This window comes from Drosophila nasuta, chromosome 3 (assembly GCF_023558535.2).
Source record: "Drosophila nasuta strain 15112-1781.00 chromosome 3, ASM2355853v1, whole genome shotgun sequence".
NCBI lineage: Eukaryota > Metazoa > Arthropoda > Insecta > Diptera > Drosophilidae > Drosophila > Drosophila nasuta.
The window spans coordinates 50,628,801-50,642,127 of NC_083457.1; the positions used below are offsets into that span (position 1 = coordinate 50,628,801).

A 13,327-nucleotide genomic window follows, 5' to 3' on the forward strand; every position below is an offset into this window, starting at 1 on the left:
CTGCGTATACTTAATCTTGATAAGCATTGAACAATTATGTCATAAACTGAATCAGTTGTGCAAACAGTATTAAATTTTATTTAATTTATACAATATTTTACTAAATCAAAAGCCAGCAAGTTTAATTAATTAATAACAGAGCTAATATTTTCAAAGTTTAATTTTCCTCATGATGAATTTGATATTTTTTTTATCATATTGTAGGCAAGCTTTGCAAGAGTTTAATAAACACTCATTACTCATTTACTAATACCACATATGAGCTAGTGATGCATTCTTATTAGTCATATCATATTTTAAGCTATTGCATTAATTTTCTATTCATATGAACTATTTGTTTGCCTTGTGTATTTTTCACAAAAAGAAAGCATGAGTAATTTGCGCTTCTTGATTTCAAAGAGTGATGTAATATTAAATAAGTGACAATCAGCCAATATATACGAACTATGTTGATAAGCAAATACAATAAATTATATTTCTGCTACCAAGCATTGAAAATATTAAGTATTGAAAAAACTTACCTATTTTATTCTTATTATTGCATATCAACTACCATTAAATACACATTCAACCATAGATGGCGCCACTTTCAAATTCCCTTATAACGTTCCAAAGGCAATTTGGTCTGAATTATTACCTTTAGTACACTGGGTAATTTCACTTAGCCAATACAACAACCAAAACTTGTTGGCGCATGCGTTCCATTCAAATTCGCAAGTTGAAAAACGATTTCAATATAACGAGCAATTAAATTATTTCAACAAATTATGCACATAAAATGTGCTATTAATAATATTAAAACGTCTCAGACTGTACATGTGAACCATTAGTTTTTGATAGTACTATATTGTTTATATACTGCAGGTAGTCTGGCCTGATCTCAGACACGAAAAAAACAAACACTATCAGCAAATACTAACAGTTCCCGTCACCGCATAGACACATGTGTGTGAGATCCAAATATATTGTAGTTAGATTCTAATCAGTGTTCGGTAGGGGGAAACAACAACGCATTGGGGCAACTGTGTGTGGACAGCTCATGCTCTCAAGTATTCAAGTGTTTTCTATACTGAGTTGGTTCCAAAGTGCAGCCACAGACAGCAAACATTACGTAGTTTCCCAAGCGATTCAGAGTTATTTTAACGCCGCCGCCAAATAACCATAAAATCGATCGATAAGAAAACATGTCAAAGTATTATCAGCAAAGCCAAGCGAATGGGATTAAGAGAGCGAAGCGAGGCGACTAAGAGCAAGACAGAGAGAGAGAGAGAGAATATGCTGTTCTCCAGACATAAGTGAACATTGAAGAAAGCATTAACTGTACAGATAGTATAAATAAATACAAGTATGTATTCATTGCCAACGCTCGGACAGCATTAGAAACTCAGTCGCAGTCTTATCGCTGAAACTTATCAACCTACGATGAGCGTCAACGAGCGCGCGATCGTTCAGTTGAGTTAGAGCTATAGACGTGTGCGGTTTATGCGCATAAAAAACGCTAGAACAAAAATCAACAACAAACCAAGTGTATAAAGTGTGATCCTGAAGTGAAAACTATAAACGGAGTAACAAAAGTAACAAATTAAAATTGAAAATCTAAAACACAATCAGCATTTTAGAGTGTCTAAAATATATACGCAAACTTACTATATATGCACAGCATATATATACGCTTATAATCTGACTGATAAGCAGCGCCGCTTAGTGCACTTTTTTTGGGGAACTTTTGAACTCTCGGCCGTTCGTCCACGATGATTTCCCATACAGTGAGGTGTGTGTGTGCCCAGAAAGCAATACTATACTTAATTAATATAGTAATAGCTTTATTAAAACGAGACTAATGTAGACATACTTAACCACTCCACAGAGTCTTCAAGCTGATGTATATCGTGGCTGGCATACTGATTAGCAATGAGGAAATTTGCGACACTGTCGATCGCATACAGATCGCGCCACGCGTCGAAATGAAACGCGTCGAACTGGAGCAACGTGACTTGACACTGACCAACAAATCAGACGCATCTCCCACCACAAAACGGCGTCGCAAAGTCAGTGTCACTGGACTCGCCGGTGGCATGGTGAGAGGCGTCACCAGCCAGGTGACGAGTCGGGTCAGCAATCGGATTAGTTGGCTGCAAAAGGTGCCGCTGATCATCGCTCAGTGGCGTGCTTTGGCCCTGAGCTTTACGGTATGGACCATACCCAACATTCTGATGGAATACACTTCGAGCTATGTTAGCAAGAAGTTCTTCATCAACAGCGACTGTGATATGATCTATAAATAGTCTTAACTTTAGTCTAAGTTCCAGCTTCAGCAAAACATTTGTACAGCAAGAAGTTGATTTTATTTAAGTTTAGAGCTAAGAGAGACGCGCGTAGTTTTTTAGGCTAAATACCGAGTTCAAAATAAATATTATGTTAGTAGACATCAATAATATAGTGATTATATGGTCCCAATACTCGAGTGTTCTGTGTCGTACATATGTATATAACAAGTTTGCCCTCTCTAATCGCCTTCGGCTATGTAATGCTCCAGATTGTCGGGACTATTCGCATTGCCTCCATTGGCGGCACGCACATTGAGACTGTTGTGCAACATGTTCGCTATGCTGTCCACATCGAGATTCTCATCAGTGGCCGAGATCTTGCGCAAGGCGGAGCAAACAATGCTCAGATCACCCTTCAACTCGCTGACCACAGCCGTGATCTTCTGCGCATTAGACAACACCTCAACGCTGCTCGTATAAGGATTATATCGTACACCAAACGGACGTTGTATGCTCTCAGCAAAGGCGCTGCAAATGGAAATTATAAATTAAATGTAGGTAATAGAAAATGAGGTACTTCTTTCCTACCGCATTTGCTCTTTGGCCTCCTCGAAGGAGTCCGTGTAGTAGTAAGCATTCTGATAGGATGTGATGATGCACTCCTCCTTGCAGGTCAATTCCGGATCAAACTTCTTAATCTTTTCCTGCGCGGTTATTGCATGTTGCAGCTCAGCTATGGAGCTCAAGAGACCAGCGCCATACACCTTGAAGCTGCTGTCCGACTGCTTGCATAGTCCAAACTCCACAGTGAAGAAGTAGAGCTGGAAATGTATAAGGGAAGAATGAGTGCTGTAATTGAGAGTGCTTAGCTATGAGATTAAGCTATTAAGACTACAAAATATTTTTTTAAATAAAATTGAGAATTTTGTATTTGAAACAAACAAACAAAATTCATTTTAATTGCACATATTTAATATTCATATCTCGTAATTCAAATGTTGCTTTCCTTATTAGAGAAATGAGTGCTGCAATTATAAGTGCTCAGCTATGAGATACTCTGCTCCAAAGGGAAAAAAACTATACAAAATTTCTTTAACATTAATATTAGAGAATATTTTCTAAATAGAATTGGGAATTTTGTATTTTAATTTCACCTAAAGAAAACACAAAATTAAATTGTAATTTAATATATATCTTGTAATGCAAATGCAGAATAGCTTAAAGACATATAAGAATGGCAAGTGCTATAGCTAAGAGTGCTTAACTAGGAGATACCCTTTTCCTAAGACTCTTGTCTTCTGACTACAAATTAACTCCAAATTTCTTTAACCAAAACAACAAAATTTTTTTGTATTTCAATTTTGTCGAATGAAGTAATGTAAAACTGAGCTGACATACTTATAAATATATAGGGTATCTATTAGTCTAGTAGATTTTTTCTATAAAATTGTAAAATTGCCTTTTTCACAATATTTAATGATATCATCTCATTAAAATGTGCCTAAATGTGGATTTTCCTGATTTGGTTAGGCAAGTTGCGTAAAAATATGAAATATAAAATATAAGCTGCTTAATGAATATACAAATTTCAATATTTAATGTTTAGTACGTATAGTTGGTCCTTTCTAAATAGTTTCTAGATTCATTGTGGAAAATATCAACTCCACAGTAAATAATGATTAAGAATTCATAAGCTGAGATGCCTACTTTAATTTACTAAAAGCCAAAATTTCCTTTGTCTATTTTATAATCGAAATAAAGTATATTAATTTATAACATATATTTTTCTTAACCCACCGTTGCCAACTTTTCAATGTCCGCATCGCAAGCTCCGAGCGAAGCCAAACCAATCTCCTGCGAGAACTGGGCAAAACTCGAGTTAGCCAACAGCGGCATGTGACCCAAAAGTTCATGACAGCAATCACTAGAAAGTAGTCAAGTTAATCGAATAATACAACAAACTCTAGGTGCTTACACCTACGGTTCAGGGGTGTAGAAGGGATCCGATGAGTGCCTGATGTATTGTGTGCAGTGGAACACTCGAAAAGCCAAACCGGAGAGAAAATCACGAGGCGAAAGATAACCCGCCACGGGACGCAGTTGAAAGCCCGTCTTACGCTTCAGATACGAGCTGACATCCTGCAGCTGGGGCACATTGTCCTCCCGATAGCCACAAAACTTGACCAACTCGGGCCAGTTCTCCATGTACTCGGGCACCGCATGCAGCTGATAAAGACGATGCAACTCCACAAACACCGTGCCCCTTTGAAGGAGAAGGAGGAGAGAAGCAAACTTTCTTGCAACCGCAACGCTAAAACAAATGCAATTTTCACTTACCAAGTTTTCACCTCCTCAGGTGTGTACTGCACTCGAGGAATGGGATTGCCACTGAGGAATAAATGAGTATGAAAGGGGGAATATATCTAACATATCGAAGTTACTAGCTTAAGGTATAACTTACTGCTTAAAGTTGTTGGCTATGGCCGAGAATTGTTCACGTCGCTTGCGATAAACTGGATCCTTGAAACCCGGATGATCTGCATCTAACTCAGAGCCGTACATTAGCACATTCTGCGCTTGATCTAGGTCCGAAATCTTGCGTGGAAACCAAACCATATCGCCAAAATCTACATGGAAATTCAAATCAAATAAAACAAGGGGCAAACTAATTTCTGATTCATGGAATAACGCCCGACTAGGTAAAATTTTATTTGGACTCGGAAATTTGATTAAAATAATAGTATTCCTTTTTAAAAAAAAGTCGTCACATAGTAATCTTTTTACATCGCGAGGCAAAAGAAATGTGACACAATTATCACATTAAAATAACTATACCCTCAAAATCCAGCGTGACTATAACTAAAAATTAAAATTAATTGCTTTTAAAAACATTGTTAATTTGATGGTCCTTGAATGAAGCAGTGGTAGGCAAATTTTTTACAATAAAAAAATATTGCACATAAATATTTATATCAAATAAATCATTCAAACTGACGAATATTTTATTTCGAAACATTTTGCAAATAAAATGAAGATTGAGATTCTCTAACATTCTAGCTTTTTTACAGCACCAGAAATATTATGGGTAGAATGTTAATCAGAAATTTATTATAGTTAAATAATTAAATTCAATTAAATCATTATAAAAATATTAATTGATATATTGAATACTTAATAAAAACTAGCAGAACAATAAATCACACCAAATAGCCCTGAAGTTTAGCTGTATTATTGTACAGTAGAATTTAATACAAAGCCATAGTTATATTAAAAAGTAAATAATTCTATGTTGTTTTAAACTTTTAGAATTTATTATAGATCAAATATAAGTTCGCTTTTTATATAACTATAATCTTCTTGCAAATCTAAAGCTTTTTATAAGTAAGTTTTCTTCGTTGTTCGAATAAAATATTATCAAGAAATTTTAAATAATTCCAAATTAAAATGACCTTAATAATCAAGAGGTTCTAATTTGCTAGAAGTAATAAATGCTGAACTCTGAATTCCTGATATACATATATTATTCAAATTCACTTACCAAAACTGGAGCAGGCCGAGAGCGAAGGCGCCCTGGCCAAACTATGCGCATTCACGGACGTATAGTTGACCGAGGCGACCTCGCGATTGAGCATTTTGACCACCTGATCCAACCGACGTGGATCACATTCGACATCCACTAGGACGTCGGCCTGATTGCTGGATGTCTCGAGTGGCGACAACTCCAAGTGCAGCACATTGATGCCCAGCTCCTGGAAAACTTGCAAAGCGCGTGCCAAATTTCCCACTTGATTTTTGAGCGTAAATAAAATGGAGATTCGTTCACCGGGCGCATGTTGACGCACTGCATCGACAGCTCCGCCGCTGCCATTGCGATCCTGCTGTTTTTTGGGTGAAAACAATAGAAAATTGTCGTTGGGCGCCGAGGCATGTCGAGAGAGACTTGCATGCGACGTGGCCGACGGCGATGGCGACGAAGAGGAAGAGGAAGTTGAGGAGTCCTTCTTAAGAGTATGCAATGGGCTGCCCTGTTTAACGGACCATTCCTGTTCGCCACTGCGATAAAGCCACAGGCCCAAAAGACTTTTGCCCGATGCACTCATCTTCAAAAGGGATTCACAAAAGTTCACTATAATGTTTCACACAAATCACAAAATTCTATTCTTTCACTTTGCACTGGGAACACGCGTCGTATGCGCAACGCAACGGCAACTGCAAGATCCTGACACTGTTACAGCGCCTTTTATAGGCAACTGCTGACAGTACACACACACAGACACACACACACAGACACTTTACGCACTCTCACACTGACAGCCATTAAGCATACATACATATTCAATTGTATTTATTAAGTGTGCGTAGCGAGATAAATTTGTTCAAGGATATAAAAGCTACAAGTGACTTTTTCTTTTCGCAGACTCCACCTCTTTCTAGGTGTGTGTGTGTGTGTATGCTAGTGTGTGTGGGTGGGTGAAGGATACGCATCGTTTTGATTGGCCAAATCATGTTGAAATCAGGCTAAAGCCAAACGCTAACGCATGACGTCATTTCACTTTCTAATCAGTAGCAACAACATTAAATGCTTTGGCTCGACGACTTGTTGAGTTCAGCTCGAAACTTTTATTTTGCTGTCAGCGACTGACTTTCAAGCAGCGACGTATACGTAATTTATGCGGGCATGGAAAACGATGAATAAGGGGAACAAAATCTAAGCTTGACCATGTCAGCAACAGTGGCAACTAGACAAAAGTTTGAACCAGGAATTCAGTTTTGGGTTGCTCTAACACAAATAATGTTTTAAAATATTTTATTATGGTAATTTGGGAGGATAAAAGTTCCAAGAATTTGTTAACATAGAGATACAATTCATAAAAATAATAATCAACTTCATCATTTAACGAAACAATGTAATTTTAAATAAATTGCACTTCCTGAAAAGAAATATTATTTAAGAAATCATTTATGTGCCAAAAGAGGCTACTGCCGTCAGGTTTTAGTTGCTTTGGTTTTGACAATCTGGCATATTTTGTTCTATATGGTGTAGTAGTAGTATTATCGATATATCAAAAATAGTCTACGGTATATTTCAGTATTTTATTTTAGAATATAATTGTTTTGTGTAATTCCACACTGTTTTTCTTTAATTCAAAATGGGTTGCGGGTATTTTTGATACATACAATAATAACATAATAACTTTAGTCATTAAATTTCTGAAAATTTGGTTGCGGTCTGATATAAAAATATTTTTAAATGGGGAAAAACGTCTGGTATATATACGTGGTATATATACTGGTATATATACTCTATGGTATATTTTGGTACTATGTACTATGTATATTTGGTATATTCTTAGTATTTCTGTTATTTAATATCGTATATTTTATTTACTTTGTTTTCATTTAAAATGAGTATCTCTCTCTTTGTTTCTAGTTTTTACTATATATGCATTTAATTAAACAAATTATTTCAATAAATGTAATATTATACATGTCCAATATATAAATTTCACTCCAAGAATAACTTTAAAACGCAAATATATTATAAAATTGAAAAATTTTTAATATTTATTTTCGTCTAAAGAAAAAATGGAAATGTTTTATATTCAAATCTAGTAATTATAATACACAAATTTTCTAATTAAGGCTGCTAGTTTTCTTCAAGAAGAATATTCATACTAAAAGAAACTTTTCTTCCGATACATTTAAGCTTAATCCCACACAAAAGCAACCATCTATTTTAGTAGCTTCTTGTTTCCAATCCAACGCATTCAAGTTGAAGCTCGTCAGTTAGTCAACTTCACGGTATGTGTGGCATGACTGGGACAACCACTTGATGCTTTTGCTTTTGCCTTGACAATGCGCTCTGAAAGATGTTGGCCAAGGCAGAGCAGAAGCAGCAACAGGAGCAGCAACAGAAGCAGCGTGGAGCCTAGCCCAAAGCCAAACAGAGTCAATAATAGATAAATGGCAATTTCTTTTTGCGGTTTGTCTGTTTTCAGTTTCTTTTGGTTTTTCGAGTCCTTTGTTTGCGCTTAGAGAAAAGCAAACAATCGACGAGGGACAACAACCACAGCAAGACAAACTGCGAGCTAGCTATTAAAATATGCGGGTGTAGCTACTTAGGAAAACTAAACACACACACTCGCACAGCACTTTAGTGTGTGTGTGTACTTATGTGTGGGTGGATGTGATAAACGTAATGGGCTACACAGCGAATCCTTAGTCCTGCGCCAAGAACTTGGACAGACATTCAAAGTGATTGCTGTTGCGAAACTGTGAGCAACATTCCATTTATACACACTCGTTGATGGATTTATTGCAACTGGTTGCTTACAGTCAGTCGATCCAACTGATTGTGTTAAAGACAGACAGACAAGCTTAATGTCTGTTTGCCACTCGCTCGTTTAGGGAGGCGGGGTCATATCTTTCAAGTTTCAGCAGTTGGGGGCGGAGAAAACGGAAACCAACGATGAATGGCGTTTGTGATTTCTGTTGATTTCGGTATAATTAAGTTAAGTCAACTAATTCACAAGGCAGCAGCAGTGTAAGCGGGCAATACGGAGAGGGGGAAGTACATGTATAGTATTTAGTATTCTATGCAAGTGATTACCCAAAATCCAGTTGAAGATTTTAAATACTTTTAAAGTGCATTGAGCATAACATCTAAGGCTGAGTTGATAATTTAGATAAAATTTAAATTATACAAACTTTCTACTTTGAACATTTTGCAATGGGAAAATGCATCATAGAAGAAGATAAGAAAGTCCATATATATATACTGTAAAATTTTAGTATATATGTAATTTCTAAAAAACTTTTACTTATGTGAATGAGAAATAAATAATGCAAAGTGCAGATCTTCTATTTGAATTGTCTGTAAGCGAATGCCCTTAAATTAAATTAAATCCTTTTTTGTATTAGAAATATTAAATATAAATAAAACACTATATTTATTCGGAAACTATTTTCTTTTATTTATTATAACTATTTCTTTCAATTTTAGGAAAAAGAATAAAGTGTTCGTAAATACCATATTATTTTTAAAGTCGACTTTCTTATCAAGTTCTTAAAACAAATACAAAATAACTCGACTGTAAGATATCCGCTACCCATTGTTAATGAAAGCTGAAGAGTGCGGTATTTTTATTAAATTATACCAAAATAATATACCACATAAATACTAAAATACCAATGGCTATATATATGTATGGTATATTAATATAGTACTGAACTCAAAATATACAATAGAGTACTGAGTCAGTATAAAAATTACATTTTGAATTTTTTCTTATTGTATACTTAAATTTAAATATAGTATTTTAAGATGTTGTGACATCTTTATATTTAATTTAATTTATTTTATAATTGTAATAATTTATGTGGTAATTTTATTATTTAATATTTTATTATTTATTTTGCATTATTTATTGTTCTACCCCTATTTTTGTTGTTCATTGCTTGAATTATTTATCATTTTATTTAATTTTAATTTCTTTGATTTTGCTAATAATTTTCTTTTATTAATTTATTTAATTTGTGTTCATTTTCATTTCTGGTATGGCGCCAAAATTCAAATGCAAATGCGCTTTCGATGCCCCTGAGGCTCGGCTGGCAGTCGCAGCTTGTGTTGCAAGCACACAACAGCAATGCAACACAAAGCCACCCCCTAAAAGCAAAAGGCAAAAGCCAGAGAACGGATGTGCGCATGATTGAAAGATGGCAACCCCCAAGGGAGGCGGACCAGTTGCGAACTCACAAAGCGTTCTTTAGTTGTAAACAAAAACAAGTTGCAAGTTACGCAAAACGGCAAAAGCGCGAAGAGAGCGAGAGAGAGAGAGAGTGAGAAAGTGGTGTGGAGCGTGTGACAAAGGGAGCGCAGAGAGAGCGAAATTGAGAGAGAGCAAGCTTCCTGACGATGACGAAAAATATCCCAACCACACAGAGCAGCAGAGCGTGGAACATTAACAGTCAAGTGGACGTCAAACTGGGCTGAAGTACGAAGACACAACGCCAAGGAAATTATTGATTTTGTAAAGTGAAAAAAAGTATCTCTGGGCTGAATGATTTTGTGTGTGGCAATGTTGTGTGCGATTTGCAAGTGAAAATTCAGAAAGTGAAGAACTAATTGCAGTTAACAAACGCGTAGACGTAGGCGTAGCTGTAGCTCCACAAATAGGCGTGGCAGCTGTGCTGGGCCATCGAAATGGCCGACAGCGAATTTGAGGAATTCCATAGGCCCATATTTGAGCCACATGCAGTCAGCAGCAGCCCATTTGGCAAAAAGAAAAACACACATGCATTTTACTCGTAAGTACACACACTTCACTTCAAATCCCACCCAATTAGTGTCGACGAAACCGCAGTGAAAAATCAATTGCGACACGTGTTTGTCATTCAAAATTTAAACTCTTTTTTTGTGCTGTTCATTGCTAATTGATTTCGATTTCATAAACACACACACACAGTCTCATACCCAACGATGACCTGGATGATTCGCACTCCTCGAAAAGCGATGGCTCCGATCAGGAGGAGGAGGCGAAACTACAGCGTCAAGTCGAAGACGATGAGCTCGGCGATGGCCTGAAGGTGACACTCTCCTCGGATGGTTCGCTCGATACGAATGATTCATTCAACTCGCATCGCCATCATCCGCTGAATCATCAGGATGCCATTGGCGGCTTCATTGGCATCAATGGCATGACAACTGGCCCCGGACCCGTGACCATTGGCGCCACCACAGAGCTGTTGACACCCACAGCTGCAGCGGCCACACGACGTCGTCGCAAGCTGCCCGAGATACCCAAAAATAAGAAATGTAAGTGGAGTTCTTATACACTCCCCCTACAACCCAAGCATGTGTCCACAAACACGTCCTGTCTCCCGCCTCCCAACGTAGTTGAAGCTAATCTACTCATGGGTTCGTTGCAGCTTCCATTCTACATATTCTAGGTGCCGCTGGACAAACGCCCTGCACGCTGGCGGATGAGTTTCGCATTGGCGGCGCCACAGCAACTGGAGGAGCTCCGCCACGCTCCAATCAGCAGCGCTCGTTCTTGTCGCTCAAGTGTGGCTATCTGCTGGACGAGGACTCCAGTCCGGATTCGGAGCGTTTGCAGAGCCTGGGCGATGTGGACAGCGGCCACAGCACCGCGCATTCGCCCAACGATTTCAAGAGCATGTCGCCACAGATCACATCTCCGGTGTCGCAATCTCCATTCCCGCCACCGTTTGGTGGTGTTCCTTTCGGACAGTTAGAGATGCTGGAGGCCACACATCGGGGACTGCACAAGTTTGTGCCCAGACATCATGATGAAATTGAGCTAGAGATTGGCGATGCCATCTATGTGCAAAAGGAGGCCGAGGATTTGTGGTGCGAGGGCGTCAATTTGCGCACCGGACGTCAGGGGATCTTTCCCTCGGCCTATGCCGTTGATTTAGATTACAATGAGTTTGATCCGACGGTGCAGCTGGTGAAGAAGGAGCGCTATCTGCTCGGGTATCTGGGTTCCGTGGAGACGCTGGCACACAAGGGCACCGGCGTCGTCTGTCAGGCGGTGCGCAAAATTGTGGGTGAATATGGGAATTCGCCAACGGGACAAACGTGCATTTTGGAGGTATCCGATCAAGGATTGCGCATGGTCGATCGCTCAGCACCAAATGTAAGTCAAGAGAGAGGAGAGTGTTGCATACTTTATTAGCCATAACTCATTAATTGTCTTGCTAAACAGAACAAAAAGGAGAAGAAACCCTGCATCGATTACTTCTACTCGCTGAAGAATGTCTCGTTTTGCGCTTTTCATCCACGGGATCATCGCTTCATTGGCTTCATCACCAAGCATCCGACAGTGCAGCGCTTCGCCTGTCACGTCTTCAAGGGCTCTGAGTCGACACGACCCGTTGCCGAGGCTGTGGGGTGAGTTTCAACTTGATATGCCACCCCTATATGAAAGATGATATTAATTTTTATTTTTACTTTATCCAACAGACGCGCCTTTCAACGATTCTATCAGAAATTTATTGAGACCGCTTATCCCATCGAGGACATCTACATTGAGTAGAAACAAAACAAAAAGAAAGTTTAATGCTTTAAAATTAAAAGAAAAACAAAAAGCAAACAACCACACATTATTACAATACAATATGATATATATTTTTTTGTGTGATTATTAATAAAAAAAAGAGAATCTCCACAAATGTTTGGTCTTCGTCAACAAAAGCAAAAAACAACAAATGAAAAATCTAAGCTCACATACAAAAACAAAAACACAAAGTCTAACTAATACAATAATTTTCCAAATGAAATTCCAAACAATTTTCAATCTTTAAACATGTAAATAGTTCATTTCGGTTCGTAAAGCAGCACACAGAACACACAGCGATTAGACAATTTAAGTGTAATTTATAGAAATGCGCTATAATCCAAAATTGAAAGCACACACAGAAAACAAATAGCAATTTCCGATAAACAAAAAAAACAATACATTTACTATATAAACAAATATATGCACAAACCAGATGATTATCTATCGGAAGAACTAGAAACTAATATCAATCAGTTGTACCACACAAGCTATATACACAATATCTTCGCGACTTTTTGTGCGGCCAAATATATACGTATCCAACGATCCAACAAATTAGTCAAGATCTTTCATCTGGTTGTAGAATCTTTTTAGTTATCGAAATGTAAGGCTCAATACCTTCAATTCCACACGCAAATATTCTAGTATTACTTACTTATTATTGAAAAAAAAGAAAAGCCCAATTCTAAGATGTGTAAAACAAATCTATATATATATATGAAGACGAAAATATATGTAAACAAAAATATATATATTACTATATATAAAACTCTGAACAGATTTGTGTTTCCTTTTTTAAGGGGGGGATTTAAGACCGTAAGTAAAAGACCTTTTGACTTTTTTTTAATAATTTATGTATAATTTCTTCTATATTTTCATATTTATAATACAACTTAGCTTTACTAGTTGGTTGGTTTTCTTGATTTTTACAGCATTATTTATACATATTTCGAATTTTTACTTAATTTTTTGTTTTTT

General features: G+C 37.3%; 3 protein-coding genes across 4 annotated transcripts; 2 read left to right on the plus strand and 1 right to left on the minus strand.

The window, feature by feature from the left end:
* Positions 1–1,445: 1,445 nt before the first annotated feature.
* On the plus strand, positions 1,446–2,426 carry LOC132792187 (uncharacterized). The gene is made up of 2 exons (XM_060801442.1): positions 1,446–1,771; positions 1,868–2,426. The coding sequence occupies exons 1-2, from the start codon at positions 1,752–1,754 to the stop codon at positions 2,283–2,285; spliced, it is 438 nt and encodes a 145-aa protein (XP_060657425.1). The 5' UTR covers positions 1,446–1,751; the 3' UTR covers positions 2,286–2,426.
* A 77-nt stretch (positions 2,427–2,503) lies between these two features.
* On the minus strand, positions 2,504–6,465 carry LOC132792186 (tryptophan 5-hydroxylase 1). Its single transcript, XM_060801441.1, has 7 exons — positions 5,806–6,465; positions 4,729–4,894; positions 4,605–4,655; positions 4,249–4,530; positions 4,065–4,191; positions 2,856–3,088; positions 2,504–2,795 (listed from the first exon to the last, which is right to left on the minus strand). The coding sequence occupies exons 1-7, from the start codon at positions 6,365–6,367 to the stop codon at positions 2,507–2,509; spliced, it is 1,710 nt and encodes a 569-aa protein (XP_060657424.1). The 5' UTR covers positions 6,368–6,465; the 3' UTR covers positions 2,504–2,506.
* Positions 6,466–10,026: 3,561 nt separating this feature from the next.
* LOC132792298 (JNK-interacting protein 1) lies at positions 10,027–13,111 on the plus strand. 2 transcript variants are annotated; one of them, XM_060801599.1, is made up of 5 exons: positions 10,027–10,574; positions 10,733–11,082; positions 11,217–11,926; positions 11,996–12,180; positions 12,253–13,111. In XM_060801599.1, exons 1-5 carry the CDS (start codon positions 10,471–10,473, stop codon positions 12,323–12,325), a joined length of 1,422 nt encoding a protein of 473 aa, XP_060657582.1. In that variant the 5' UTR covers positions 10,027–10,470; the 3' UTR covers positions 12,326–13,111. The 2 variants fall into 2 exon arrangements, with proteins under 2 accessions (XP_060657582.1, XP_060657581.1); XM_060801598.1 differs by having other exon boundaries at positions 10,029–10,574; positions 11,196–11,926.
* The last annotated feature ends 216 nt before the right edge of the window (positions 13,112–13,327 follow it).

What these genes read in the sequence shown, in the direction of transcription:
- LOC132792187 (XM_060801442.1), top strand. Translation starts at nt 1,752, where the DNA reads ATGATTTCCCATACAGTGAG. An exon ending in ATGATTTCCCATACAGTGAG is followed by an intron (nt 1,772 to 1,867) that starts GTGTGTGTGTGC and finishes ACCACTCCACAG; the next exon opens with AGTCTTCAAGCTGATGTATA.
- LOC132792186 (XM_060801441.1), bottom strand. Translation starts at nt 6,367, where the DNA reads ATGAGTGCATCGGGCAAAAGTCTTTTGGGCCTGTGGCTTTATCGCAGT. An exon ending in CCTGAGGAGGTGAAAACTTG is followed by an intron (nt 4,531 to 4,604) that starts GTAAGTGAAAAT and finishes TCTCCTTCAAAG; the next exon opens with GGGCACGGTGTTTGTGGAGT. An exon ending in CCCTTCTACACCCCTGAACC is followed by an intron (nt 4,192 to 4,248) that starts GTAGGTGTAAGC and finishes ACTACTTTCTAG; the next exon opens with TGATTGCTGTCATGAACTTT.
- LOC132792298 (XM_060801598.1), top strand. Translation starts at nt 10,471, where the DNA reads ATGGCCGACAGCGAATTTGAGGAATTCCATAGGCCCATATTTGAGCCA. An exon ending in AACACACATGCATTTTACTC is followed by an intron (nt 10,575 to 10,732) that starts GTAAGTACACAC and finishes ACACACACACAG; the next exon opens with TCTCATACCCAACGATGACC. An exon ending in TCGATCGCTCAGCACCAAAT is followed by an intron (nt 11,927 to 11,995) that starts GTAAGTCAAGAG and finishes CTTGCTAAACAG; the next exon opens with AACAAAAAGGAGAAGAAACC.